Genomic DNA, 13,893 nt, shown 5'->3' with positions numbered 1-13,893 from the left:
TTTAAGAAAAAGATCTTCAAGGAAGAAGCTTGCTAACTTCTAAATGCAGAGAATGAACTGTTACAGAAAGATGCCAGAAAACATACACTACATCAAGAAGATCAAGAATGAATTTTGGATATGGTTGATTGAACTGAAGTTTGACTGAACATTTATTGTAAATGTACACATTTATGCCAAAAGGGACTGCCCCTAATTTGGCTTTCTGTCAATGCGCCTAGCAAAACATTGGTTTTGCTTTCTTTCTTTCTATTCCTCCCTCACTACTCTAATTTCCTCTTAGAAAATTGAATATTGTATAAATCTGTAGTAAGAAGTGTTTTAGAACTACAAGATGATTATGTTAAATGATCAATGGGGAGATTAGTCTCCCAATGATCATCAGGGGAGATTGTGAATCTTAAAAATTCTCAGACTCTACCTTAGAATTTTTTGGTTAAGGCTATCCCCTTATTATAACAATAAAGGTTCTTGGTCAGGAATGTATTGAGAACTTTACATTACTCCACCCATACTTAGGCATACTTTAGGGGAAGATAAAGTTGTAAACTCCTTACTGAACAATGAAGGTACTTAAATCATACTTATAGTTCGACAAAGTCCTTAAGCTAGGTCTATTTTTAGATCTAATACAAAAGGGTGCTAAGTACCTGTGAAGGTCAAATTAATCACTAAAAGGTTAGGCAACTTGCAAACTTGCAAGGGACAAGCTTAACAAAAAAGGTGTGAAGTTTTAGTCTACCCAGAGAAGTTGAGAACTAAAGAAGATGTGAATTAAGAATGGTCAGTCCTGTGAAAATGTCTACTGTGATTGGTAGATGTGAAAACTTAGGGGAGGTGACATAGGAGAAGATTCTCTTTAAAAAGAGGTCAGAAGGCCTCTGAACTTAATTCAGCTTTGGAGCTGAATTGGAGGTCAGGAGTCAGAGGAGGCTGCTGGGGCTCTCTCTCTCGGTGGCTGAACTTAGTTCAGCTTCCTGAGCTAAACTGGAGGGTCTCTCTGAACACTAGAGCTTGCTTGGAAAGATCTTGTGGTGAGTTATTAAAGACTGACTTAGTTTTCTCTCTTAAGGAGAAAGGCCTAGGCCATTGGCCTAGGCTCAAGCCCTTTTCCTATTATTTCCTCTTACTCTCTCTCTCTTCCTTTCTTTAATTCCTTAAATTGTATTAATTAAAATCTCCATAAAACCCAGCTGACTTGGGTATTTCATATTTGGGAATTTTTCCCATGGTGACCACTTATTTTTTATTTAAATCAAGACACTAAAAATTATCTTTATGCTTTTGGCAATTCAAAGTCTTGAACCCATATTTTCGTGGTCACAGGACTTTCCATCTCTAGGCCTGACCTCCCATCTCTAGGCCTGGCTCTCAATCCACTGAACCATCCTGATGCCCCTTAGGATTTTTTTTTAAACCCTTACCTTCCATCTTAGAATCAATACTGTGTACTAAGCAATGGGGGTCAAGTGACTTGCCCAAGGTCACATGGTTAGGAAGTGTCTGAAGTCAGATTTGAACCCAGGACTACCTGTCTTTGGGCCTGACTCTCAATCCACTGAGCCACCCAGCTGACTGCCCAACTATGATTTTTAAATTAGATTTAAAAACTAACAAGGAGCCACTGAAACTTGCTACAAGGTACGAATGGAGGTAATATGGCCAGTTCTAAGCTGAAGTTGGAAGTAGGAAGAATTTAGATTTAGAGTTAGGAGTCACACTAGTTTAATGTGTGACACTGAACAAGTTGCTCAACCTATCTGGATTATCTCACATTATCTATAAAATGAAAAGATTAGATTAGATCTCTCTAAATCTAAAATTCTTTGAGTCCAAAAAGATGGGTATGCATGCTAAGTATGTGTTTGCTATTAAATAGTTAAAAGACTATTAAGTCATTCCAAATGAAAGAAATAGATCTAAATATTTTGTAATAGTCCAGATCCCCTTCTGCCTGGTCATGAGATTGGAATTTAGGACAGGACTTCTGCAGGCCCACTTACTACATCACTTTGGATGTGCAGGTCCAGATTGACAATCTAGAAGAAAGTCTTTTTAAGAAAGTCTCTTTCCGAGTGAGTCATCATGTTCACTTAATGCTGACTTGGGCACTGGAGAATAACTTTCCTGGGGTCATACAACTAGTTGGCATTAGAGGCAGGGCTAGAACCCATGTCTTTCTGACTGAGGCCAATTCTTTTTGCACTACATCAGGCTGCCTTTTTTTTTTTACACAAAAACACTAAGAGAAAATGGTAACTCAGAAACTAAAAAAACACAGTAATTAAAATACTCATACAGTGGAAAGCATTCACTGTTAATCATTAAATGTCCTTTTCAAGAACCTTCTGAAAACTTCATTCCCATCAAGTTAAATACTTGGTACTTTCCAATGGTAGGGGAGATCTATGATTTTTCCCCCCTAGAAATAAAATGCAAACATTGTCTAGATGACTACCAATTACATACTCTGTCCTTGTCTTTTTTCCAAGTTCCAGTCTTACATCTCCAGCTCCTTGCTGGGTATTTAATCTCATTGCTATTCAGTCATGCCTGAGTCCTTGTGACCCTAATTGGGTTTTCTTGGCAGAATCAGTGGAGTGGTTTGTCATTTTCTTTTTCAACTCATTTTACAAAGAAGGAAACTGAGGCAAACAGGGTTAAGTGATTTGACCAAGGTCACACAGCTAGGAAGTGTCTAAGACTGATTTTTAATCATGAAAGCTGAGTCTTCCTGATTCTAAGCCTGTGCATATCCTACTTGCCCTGTGACTCTCACATGCTGGTTGTTTACTAATCCAGAACAAATCTCTTGGTGCATGAGGCAACTCTTGAAGATTGTAAATTGCTGAGAATATGCCAGCTTTCATTAATTGTGCAAGTTTATTTCCTTACCTGAAAGTTTCCTATGTTAATAAAATCAGAATATATATATTCCTATACTAATAGCATGCTATCTCTATATGTACTAAGCCCTGGGAATACAAAGAAAAAGCAAAAACACCACCTTGGCTTTTTCCAGGGCAATAAGGTGGCACAGTAGAATCAGGAAGACATCTTTCTGAGTTTAAATATGTCTTCAGACACTTATTAGCTGTGAGACCTTGGGCAACTCATTTAACCCTGTTGGCCTCAGTTTCCTTATCTATAAAATAAGCTGGAGAAGGATATAGCAAATCACTACCAAAATCTACGAAGAACACCTCAAATGGGGTCATGAATAGCCAGACAGGACTAAAACTCTTTGCACACCCAGGCTTCCTTCTTATGGCCTCCTGGATGGAGTTCACAGCCACCTAAGATCATATCTACAAGGTACAAAGTTTTTATAATTACTATTCCTTTTCTCCTGTAGAAATTCATCATAAAGTTCAAGATAAAGAGGCTACACTGCTGAGATAAGAATACTTGCGTATCTGATAAATAAACATCCTCCCTCACCTTTAATGCTTAACTCTAGTTGTCTTCAAGCTTTGAGAAATCATAGGGAGTGTCTATATATAAATATATAAGCACCAAAAGTATTGGTGACCTTATTTAGGCACCACAAATGAAATGCTTCCTCAAATGAATCTGCTCTGTGTATATTAAATGGAGCATCCCACTCAGAGCTTGGGAGACCTGAGTTCAAATCCTCTGCCTCTGATTTCTCATTTATAAAATGAGGGGGCTCCTAAAGAGCTTTCCAATTCTAAATCTATGACTTTGGCTTCACTTTCACCCATAAGTGATACCCAAATTAGTTGACTTGCCCTTGCCCATAATATTTATAAAAACCTCAGATTATCAAGAAAGAAATACGGGGTTGTAACAATAGGGATATAGTGTTAAAATGAATTCGGTCAACCAGACTCTAACCACCCTAAATTTCTATGCTTTGTAGTGAGACATTTATTGCAAACAGAATTTAGAATTTGAACAGAATGTCCAAACTGCTTGTGCCCCAACTCACCTCCAAAGGGGAGAGACGGAGAAGAGACTAGAAACACTGATGGGAAAGGATGAGACACTAAAAAGTTCAGTGTACTTCAACATCTTGTACTAGGGAACCAGTACTTTCCTCTTAAAGATGAACTTTATTGGACAATGGCATCTTTTCTAAACAACCCTAGCTTTCTTTTCTTCCTGTCAGCTCATCTCTACAAGAGGAGTAGTTAATTGGGCATCTTTCTATTAACACAGAGGGCTTCCTCTTTCCCCCTTAAATACATGAGAAGGAAATCTCTTTTCAAGGCACTTTCACTCTTTAAAAAACAAAAAGACAATTATTTACAAAAGAGATGGACTGGGTCCTTTTCTTATATGACATCTCTTCAAAGAGAAGCATTTCTACTTAGATCTAAGAAAGATACTTTAGCACTGGAAAACTGAAAGATTTGAGGAAGCAGATTATTAAGTCCTTGGGAACAGGAAATTATCTTATTTCTCTCCCAACTCCCAGCACAACTCCATATAATATCATTAGTATTTCATAAGTGACTGAAGGAGGAGGACACTTAGAGACATCTCAAAAATTACTATAAAGCAACCTTAATCCTGGAATTGCCATAAATACTATCCCAACTATTTCTCCTGCCCTTGTTCCTATCCCCCAAATTCCACCAAAAATGCATCTACCTGATGTATTCATCAAAGTTTAGTGTAAAGCCATCTTCCTGTGGTGTGCAATTTAGAGCTGGTGGAGAGGACCTTTAGAAATCTTCTTGCCCAAACTCTTCAGTTTACATTGTGCCAACTCAGAAGGGAAAGTGAGGGACCTGAGGCCACACAAGTCAATGCTCCTTCAGGGCTGGAAGCTAGCCAAGTCTCCTGACTCTCAGGCTAGGGTTCTTTCCATTACACAATGAGAAAAGTTTGAATTAAATATGAAATCTTGCATGATCACCAGAGACTGACTCCCTTCTTTAATTGATATTTCTTGTTCCCCTGGTTCTTGCTGCTGTAATAATTTGAGCTTATTAAAGAGGATTGTTTTATTGATTGGAGATTATACATTCATATTGCAATAACTTAAACTGGTTTTAGATAGCATACATGGGACACTGAAATAAGTACTTAAGTACTGTGTGGTAAAGATAAAGCCTTTCCTGGTCCTCTAAACACTAGTGTCTCCTTCCCAAATTACCTGGAATTTATTTATATGTATTCTCTCATATAGGGAATCTTAAAAATCCTAGTTTGATTTTAAGCTATAAAAGTTGCAATTTAAGCAATTAAAATTTTGATAAAATTGTGTGTGTGTGTGCATATCCTCAGTGTCTAAAACAATGTAGACATAGTAGACATTTTTAAACCCTTACCTTCTGTATCAGTATCAATTTGAAGACCTGAGCTGTAAGGGCTAGGCAACTGGGGTTAAGTGACTTGCCCAGGGTCATATAGCTAGGAAGTGTCTGAGGCCAGGTTTGAACCCAGATTCTCCTGACTCCAGGTCTGCCCCTCAGCAGTAGGTTTTTAATAAGTGCTAATTCATTAGTAGAAACACAAATTTCTAGGCAACTAAGTGACACAATGCCTAGAGCTCTGGACCCAGAGTCCAAAAGCCCTGAGTTCACATTTAGACTCAAATACTTTATTCTTTCTTCCATTTCCTCATCTGTAAAATGGGGGCAATAGCTGCATCTACCTCCTTGGCTTGTTCTAAGGATCACATGAGATCATGTTTGTAAGGTGTTTGGCAGACCTTGAGAAAATAATAGCTATTGCTAAATTTTAAAAAGTTTCAATCACATTTTACAGGAGTTCAAATTAATCTTTCCAGGAAACTTCAGTAAGGAGTGTAATGACTCCCTTACTCTTAGGCTAGCACTCTAAGTGATAGTATAGACCACTCAGGCTCTTCTCTAATCAGCTTGCGCTTAATTTCAAACTGTTGTTCAATCATTTTCAGTCATGTTCTAGCTCTCTGTGACCCCATTTTTTGGGTTTTCTTGGCAGATACTGGAGTACTTTGCCATTTCTTTCTCGAGCTCATTTTATAGATGAGGAAACTGAGGCAGCCAATGGCTTGCCCAGGGTCACTTAGCAAGTAAGTATCTGAGGCTAGATTTGAACTCATGAAGATGAGTCTTCTGTCCCCAGGCCTGGCACTCTACTGTGCCAAATGGCTACTATCATCATTAAAAATAGTGATAACATATTATTGTTCATATTGATATTATTAATAACAATATGGACCTGGAATTTCATCATGTTCTAGGAGAACCTCCAGGTATAAAACCTCCTTTTCTTGATAGTTAGTCAGCATCTCTTCTTGATCTCAGAGAGTTGACTGAGGACTTTTGGAGTTTTAAGTGGCTTATTCCTCATCACAAAATGTTATAGGTTATAGGTAGGACTTGAACCCAAGTCTCCCTGAGTCCAAAGCTGGCTTCCTATTCATTGTATACCCTGTTGCCTGTTATCATTATTCATGCCTTCACAAAAATTGGAGAGACCGTTCAAAATATAATATTTGCAAACCTATAAGTGCTCTACAAAGGCTGATTGTCACTATTAGCCATAACTGTAAATTCTTCTTCTAAAGCCATCTCCTCCTGTTTCATCCAGAAGCTTTTGAAGGTTATGCCAGCAAAGAGTAAGGGCTGGTAAGTCTTATCAAATTGAAAGGCTTCTGCTATGGGACAAAGGATGCACTATATCTCTCACCTCAAAGGACCAGCCTACCTCAATTGGAGGAGCTCATCACCAGACTAGCCACCATCACTTACGTGACCTACCCAAGGTCCCACATTGTGGGGCTTAGGTTGGAAAATATGTATGGTTCACTTCAGGCCTTCAAAGAAGCTGTTATTTCAATCAACACTGATACTGGGCCCAACACATCTTAGTTGTTGAAGAAAAAATGGTACTGGCAAAGCTAGATGTCATCAGGGTTGGAAATGGTTGCTCCTGGGTTCAAATCTAGCCTCAGAAATTTCCTAGCTGTGTGACCCTGAGCAAGTCTCTTAATTCCAATTGTCTAGTCTTTGTTGCTTTTCTGTTTTAGAATTGAGATTAAAGCAGAAGGTTAGAGTTTGTTTTTTTTTTTTTTAATGTGACTTCATGGCCAATCTTGTGATAAACTTCTACAAATTGAGCTAGGATCACACTTGATTGGACCAACCAGAACACAGAAGCATTTACTAGAGCAAAATGTTTTACAAATATTATTTTATCCTTCCCATGACCCTTAGTGGTAGGTGCTATTATCATCCCCATTTTTATAATGGGGATATTTTGAGGTTGTGACTTGCTAGGGTCACATAGCTAGTAAGTATTTTGAGTTAAGATTTGAAGTCAGGTTCTCCTGACTCTAGGTCCAACACTGTACCCACTTGATTCCCTTTACATTTACTCTTTGCTGACACAGCCAGGATCTGTATTGGCGATGAGTTTAGACTGAGGGTAAGGATTGTCTTTTTTTCTTAATAAACCAATGTTTATTGGTTGAGGCATCTGCCTGAAACCTCACTGATTCATCATGTGAAAATACAATTACTGTGACAAGTGAGGAAGCAGGATATTAGTGATAAATTTGTAGTAGAGGACCAGGGTTTGAAACCTACTTCTGCCCCTTAGCAGCTGTTTCATCTTGGACAGCCACTGAACCTCAAGGGACCTCAGTTTTCTCATCTGTACACTGAGGGGTTTGAAATACATGACTTCTAAGGTCCTGCTCTCAGTCTAGGAGCCAATGATTCTATAAACTTTAAGGTCAAACGTTTTGGTTATCACTCCTTTCCCAGGGCTACTACTCTACACATATTACACAGTGGAAGGAGCATGGGACTAGTAATAGTAATGATAGCTAGCATTTATATAATATCTACTTTGGGCCAGGTACTGTGTTGAGTACTTCACATTAATTACTCTTACAAAAATCCTGGGAGGTGGGTATTATTATTATTCCCGTTTTACAGGTGAGGAAACTAGGGCTGATAGGGGTTAAGTGACTTGCCCAAGGTCATACAACATATCAGTCTCAGTGCCTGAGGTTAGATTTCAGCTCAGATCTACTGGACTTCAGAACATACTGCACCACTAACTGACTAGAAGTCTGGAGTGATAGATTCTAGTGCTATTCTGTTGTGTATCTTTGGACTTCAATTTCCTTCTTTGTGAAATGAAGGGTTTGTTTCCTCAGTTTCCTCCTCTATAAAATGGGGGGAAGCAGGCATGTTCTAAAGAAAAGAAAAAATGCTGGATATAAAGTCAGGGGACCTGAATACAAATTCAGCCTTTACTACTTACTTCTTATATGACAAAGAGAAAATAATTTCCTTTAAGTCTTGGGAGTTTGATTTCCTCATTTGTAAAAGGAAGAGATTAGATGATCTTGAAAGTCCCTTAAGACTTCCCTGTGATCCTGATCCATCTCTGATGCAACAATCTATGAACAAGGGTTAGCAGAAGGCTGACACCAAACAGGGGGGATACTCTCTAAAGCCATAGCATTTTGAATTTAACTGAAATAATACAAATAAGAAACAGAAGTTTCCTGGACGTAATTAGCCTCGAAGACAGGAAGGCCTGAATTCAAGTTCTACCCTATCCTGGCTCCTGCTCTTCAGAAAGTCACTAAATGAGGAATTCTCAATACCAAGGAAATCCCAGGTCTAGTCCCCTCCACAATAGAGAAGTACTTTAAGGAGAGAACGATTTGCTCTGGGCAGATGGAGAAATATTATCAGAAAAGAGGAATTCTTCTCAGAACAATAGCTGGGATGACCCAGTGATTCGAGGCTGCGAGATGTCCTCGATTAACACATACTGATAAGTATGGGTTTTGGAAACATAACAGAAACGCATGGAAGCCTTTCCTAGCCCTCCAGAACCACCCCAGGATTATATCTTCAGCAGAAGAAAATCCCCGGAGGCCTCTAATCTCCGGCTCCACCCTAGCTCCAGGATAAACAGCTAATGCTTGCCCTTTAGATTTACTTACCCAATGACAATCAGCCCCAGTCTGCTCCCCGTCCAGTTGTTGCTGCTGCTGCCGCCCTTGGGGTCCCGGACCTGACGCCCACGGAGGGGTTGCAGGGTCCGGGAGCAATGCCAGCCCCCACGGCCCCCATGCATGAAGCAGGCAGCGGGGCCCCCGGAAGCTAAGGGTTTGCGGGCTCCTCGCCTCCCACCCCTTTTTCTAGTGCCTAGCCCCCCTCGGGACTTGCTGCCGCTCCTTGGTCGGCCAGGATGGGCTAACCCCGAGCATGGACCTCCACAGCTGGATCCAAGAGAATGTGGCCCGGGCAGAGCCCACCGTCCAGGAGCACTGGCTGCCCGGAATCCTGGGGCTGGTCAGCTTCGGCCATGGGCTCCTCAGGGGCTCTCCGGAGGACAGACCTTTCGCCTTTCACAGCCGCCGCCCTTTAACCCGGGAGAGCCCCGCTCTCCTCTCTCAGCCAGGTGGGCGTGGGTTGGGGCCCGCACCCAGTCAGCAGCCTGTCCGCTGCCAGCTAGTGACCCGAATGCTCTTCCTGGATTCTCCCTGAGCAGCCTCGCCACATTCTCCAGACTCCTCTGCCCCCAGTCCCAGTTGGGCTGGAGAGGGCTGACCTCTCCTCCGCCCCACCGCTGGCTCCCACACTCCCCCTGGAGCTCCCACAGCTAGCTGCAGCCGCCTTCCAGGGACGTTCGAGCTAATGAAAACATCCGCCTGACTTTCCCTCTGGGGCAAGAGCAAGGAGCCACCCCTAAACAGATGCCAGATTTCATTGTCAAGTGACAGGCAGGCACTCCGGCCTCCAGCCCCAGGAGGTACCCAGGCAGACTGCCTAGCCCATCCCTGCTCTCTCGCAAGGGCTTTGTCTTTTCCCAGCGGACTACACTCCGGAACTCCTTTACCTCAGAGGACCGAGGCCTCAAGGGTACCAGCCCACTGCCCTGGGATGGTGATAAACCACTCAGTACCGGGTGGGAAAATGGAAAGAACAATGAAGCAAACCTAACCCCGCTGTCTCCTGCATCCTAAGAGTCAGCATCCCCACTCTTCAGGCTCCCCAGGAGGATGTTAATTCAAGAGGACTCCTCCCCCCCCCTCCCCCCCACATTTCCCTTCTCTGACTCAGAAGGGAGAGCCTACCGGCTTCTGCCTCTCACCCAGCCAGAAGAAAACAGATTAACTCGATCCAAAATGTTTAAACTAATGTTTTATTAGGTGCCTGCAGTGTGCCAAGCACTATGCTGAGCAAAGAAAAGTCCAGAGGAAATAGTCCTTTTTCTGAAGAAGCTTACATCCTAAGGGAAAGAAAGCATATACACACCCAAGTTACACACTATTTACAACTGGAAGGTGTTTTTTTTTTTTATTTCGTATTTTGTGTTGGGGAAGGGGGTGGGCAGAGGAGAGAAGCTGGGGTGGGGGTGGGGGAGCCTCTGGAACTGAGTTTCAGAGGAAACTGGAAGGCACCTGGAGATCCAGAGGTGTTCAAAATGTGGTAGTTGGACCCCTGGGTGTCCCTAAGACTCTTTCAAGGGATCCCCACGTTCAAAACTATTTTCAAAGTAATACTCCTCCCTTTCCCCAAGTATCTATCTGGGTGACGCCAGGTTGTTTTCATATATTTCAGCCCAAATCATGACAACCCACTGAAGGCAGAAACAGGAGAAGCTATAGTGACATCTCCTATTAAGCCAAACATTTTGGAGATATGCCATTCTTTTCTTTTTTTTTTACTTTGTAGAAAATAGTTATTTTTTGTTTTTAAAAGTTATTTATGTTAACAGTCACAGGTTTATTAGTGTTATTTTAAATGAATTAACAAAAATAATTTACATTTATCAGGTTTAATTCTGGAATGCTAAATTTCTATAGCCATAAACCACATCAACAAAAGCTCTGTGGGGCCTACAATTTTTTTTTTAATGACCCTTCTCTTTGGTCTTAGAATCAATACTGTGAATTGGTTCCAAGGCAGAAGAGTGGTGAGGGCTAGGCAATGGGGGTTAAGTGACTTACTTGCTCAGGGTCACACATCTAGGAAGTGTGAACCTAGAACCAGGTCTAGTTTCCCCCATAAAAAATTTTTTTCTGATACCAGAAAGTTTGCAAGCTGCTGGTCTAACCTCTTCAATCTCTCTCTCTCTCTCTCTCTCTCCCTCCCTCTCTCTCTCTCTCCCTCTCTCTCTCTCTCTCTCTCTCTCTCTCTCTCCCTCTCTCTGTCTCTCTGTCTGTCTCTGTGTGTGTGTGTGTGTGTCTGTCTCTGTCTCTCTGTCTCTGTCTCTGTCTCTCTCTCAATGAGGAGATCTAGGCCACTAGAAAAAGTTACATCTTCTTAGGATTATAGAATTTCATGTTGGAAAAGACCTTAAAAGTCACCTAGTTCATCTCCTCATTGTACAGTTGAAGAAATTGAGGGAGAGAACTTTGAGGGAACTGAATAACTTTCTGAAGGTCTCTGTCAGTAGAACCAGGAGTTGAGGTTTCTGTCTCCACTAACTCAATTCACCCTGGCTTGCCTTGCCTGTGTCTCCCTGTCCACCTCTCATCTTTGATAACTGCTGTCTCATGTCCATGTAGATAAAAATGTGCAATGTCTCGGTCTATGCAAGTGTTCACATCAAAGGTGCATTCTTTATTTGGGAATGTTCCAATTATGGTTAGACCTAACCAAGTACGATTTATCTGATTTTTCGGTGTCAAAGGAAAAAAATTCAAGAGTGATACTATGTAATTGGTTAAGGTATATTAGAATATTAGAATTAGAATTAGAATACTGGGACCAATGCTTCTGTGTGTTTTATTGCAATATAGCCCATGTGGTAGATTCCCAAATAATAATAAGTATTATTTATATTATTACCATTACTATTGCCATTTGTATTATCAGCTGCCATCACTATTAATTATATGGGCTATAGTCTGGTTCTAAAACAAAACCATGGCTATAGGACCTCCCTCTACTGAAATCATATGCCCAGTCTTAGGATCAGTCTAGAAGACTTCTGGGCTTGTGTACATACACTTCTTGATAGTGTACACCCATTCCATAGTGAATTCCAGAACATGTCTCAGTCACAAGACAATGATAGGGCTATTATCCAAAGATCTCCAATCAATGCCTTCTCTGTCCACATTTAAAAACAACTATGGCAGCTAGGTGGTGTATCAGGTATTGTGCTGTATCTGGAGACAGGAATATTTGATTTGAAATCCAGTCTCAGACATTTACTAACTGTGTGACCCTGGGTGAGTCACTTGACCCTATTTGCCTTAGTTTCCTCATTTGTAAAATGAGCTGGAGAAGGAAATAGCAAATCACTTCAGTACTTTTGCCAAGAAAACCCTAAAAGAGTTCATGAATAGTCAGACATGACTGAAAACAACTAAAACATCACATCAACTAACGCTAGCTATCCATCCATCTCCATAAGAAGCAGAAAGGTAAATGTATGGATCATTCAGATCTAGCTTCAAATCTTGACTCTGACATTTATAAGTTATAAAACCATGTAAAAATCACTTAACCTCCCCACACCTCAGTTTCCTCCTCTAACAAATGATGGGGTTGGACTAGATGACCTCTAAGATCCCTGCCAGTTTAAAACCTATAATCCTATTATTCTACTTTCTCCCTCACCCCCAAAATCAATCATTGAAAAAACATTTATTAGGATAGAAGGGTGGATTAATGGGATAGAAATGGGGTAAATGACATTAGCAAGATAGTGTTTGATAAATCCAAAGATCCCAGCTTTTGGAACAAGAACACAGTATTTGACAAAAACTGCTTGGGAGAATTGGAAAACAGTATGGAAGAAATTAGGTTTAGATCAACATCTTACATTCTATACCCGGATTAATTCAGAATGGGTAAATGACAAATAGAAAGAGGGAAATCACAAACAAATTAGGTAAACATAGAATAGTATACCTGTCAGATCTATGGGAAAGGAAGGAATTTAAGACAAAGCAGGAAATAAAAAATACCACAAAATGTAAAATGAAAAATTTTGATTATATTAAATTTAAAAGTTTCTGTACAAACAAAACCAATGCAACTAAAATTAGAAGGGAAGCAACAAATTAGGGAAATTTTTTTCTAACAAAAATCTCTGACAAAGGTCTAATTTCTCAAATTTATAAGGAGCTAAGTTAGTTATACAAAATATCTAGACATTCCCCAACTAACAAATGGTCAAGGGACATGAATAGGCAGTTTTCCGATAAAGAAATCAAAACTATCAATAAACACATGAAAAAGTGTTCTAAATCTCTCATAATTAGAGAAATGCAAATCAAAACAATACTGAGGTACCACCTCACACTTAGCAGATTGGACAATATTTCAGTAAAGGAAAATAAGAAATGTTGGAGGGTGTGTGGCAAAATCAGAACACTAATGCATTGATGATGGAGTTATAAATTAATCCAGCCAGTCTGGAAGGCAATTTGGAGTTATGTGCAAAGGACTTTAAAAGAATGCATATCCTTTGATCCAGCAATACCACTACTAGGCTTGTACCCCAAAGAGATAATAAGGAAAAATACTTATTAAAAATATTCATACTTGCACTCTTTATGGTGGCAAAAATTGGAAAATAAAGGGTTGTCCCTTTATTGGCTGAACAAATTGTGGTATATGATGGTGAAGGAATACTATTGTGCTGTAAGGAATGATGATCTGGAGGATTTCTGTATGAACTGGGAAAACCTCAATGAACTGATGCAGAGTGAAATGAGCAGAACCAGGAGAACATTGTATACAGAAAATAAAATATTGTGGAACAATACAATGTAATGGACTTTACTATTAGTAACAATGCAACAAGACAGGATACTCCTGAAGGACTTCCGGGAAAGATTGCTAACCACATTAGAGAAAGAACTATGGGAGTAGAAATGCAAAAGAAAAACATATGACATAACTTATCACATTGTATATGGGTATGTGATTTGGGGTTTAGTTTTTA

General features: G+C 40.3%; 1 protein-coding gene across 2 annotated transcripts in view; it reads right to left on the bottom strand.

Annotated features, from left to right (window-relative positions):
• The window catches only part of FAM149A (family with sequence similarity 149 member A), a 72,295-nt gene that overhangs the window by 32,274 nt on the left and 26,128 nt on the right, over positions 1 to 13,893 (bottom strand). Inside the window, exon 1 of one of the 2 annotated variants that reach the window (XM_007496033.3) lies at positions 8,927 to 9,084. The exons of the other annotated variant lie outside the window; for it this stretch is intronic. Within the exon in view, the coding sequence (XP_007496095.1) occupies positions 8,927 to 9,060 (134 nt within the window). The 5' untranslated portion in view covers positions 9,061 to 9,084. Of the gene's footprint in view, positions 1 to 8,926; positions 9,085 to 13,893 lie in introns of those variants that run through there. 2 annotated transcript variants of the gene reach the window in all.

Source organism: Monodelphis domestica, chromosome 6, assembly GCF_027887165.1.
Source record: "Monodelphis domestica isolate mMonDom1 chromosome 6, mMonDom1.pri, whole genome shotgun sequence".
NCBI lineage: Eukaryota > Metazoa > Chordata > Mammalia > Didelphimorphia > Didelphidae > Monodelphis > Monodelphis domestica.
This window is presented reverse-complemented; position numbering and strand designations above follow the sequence as displayed.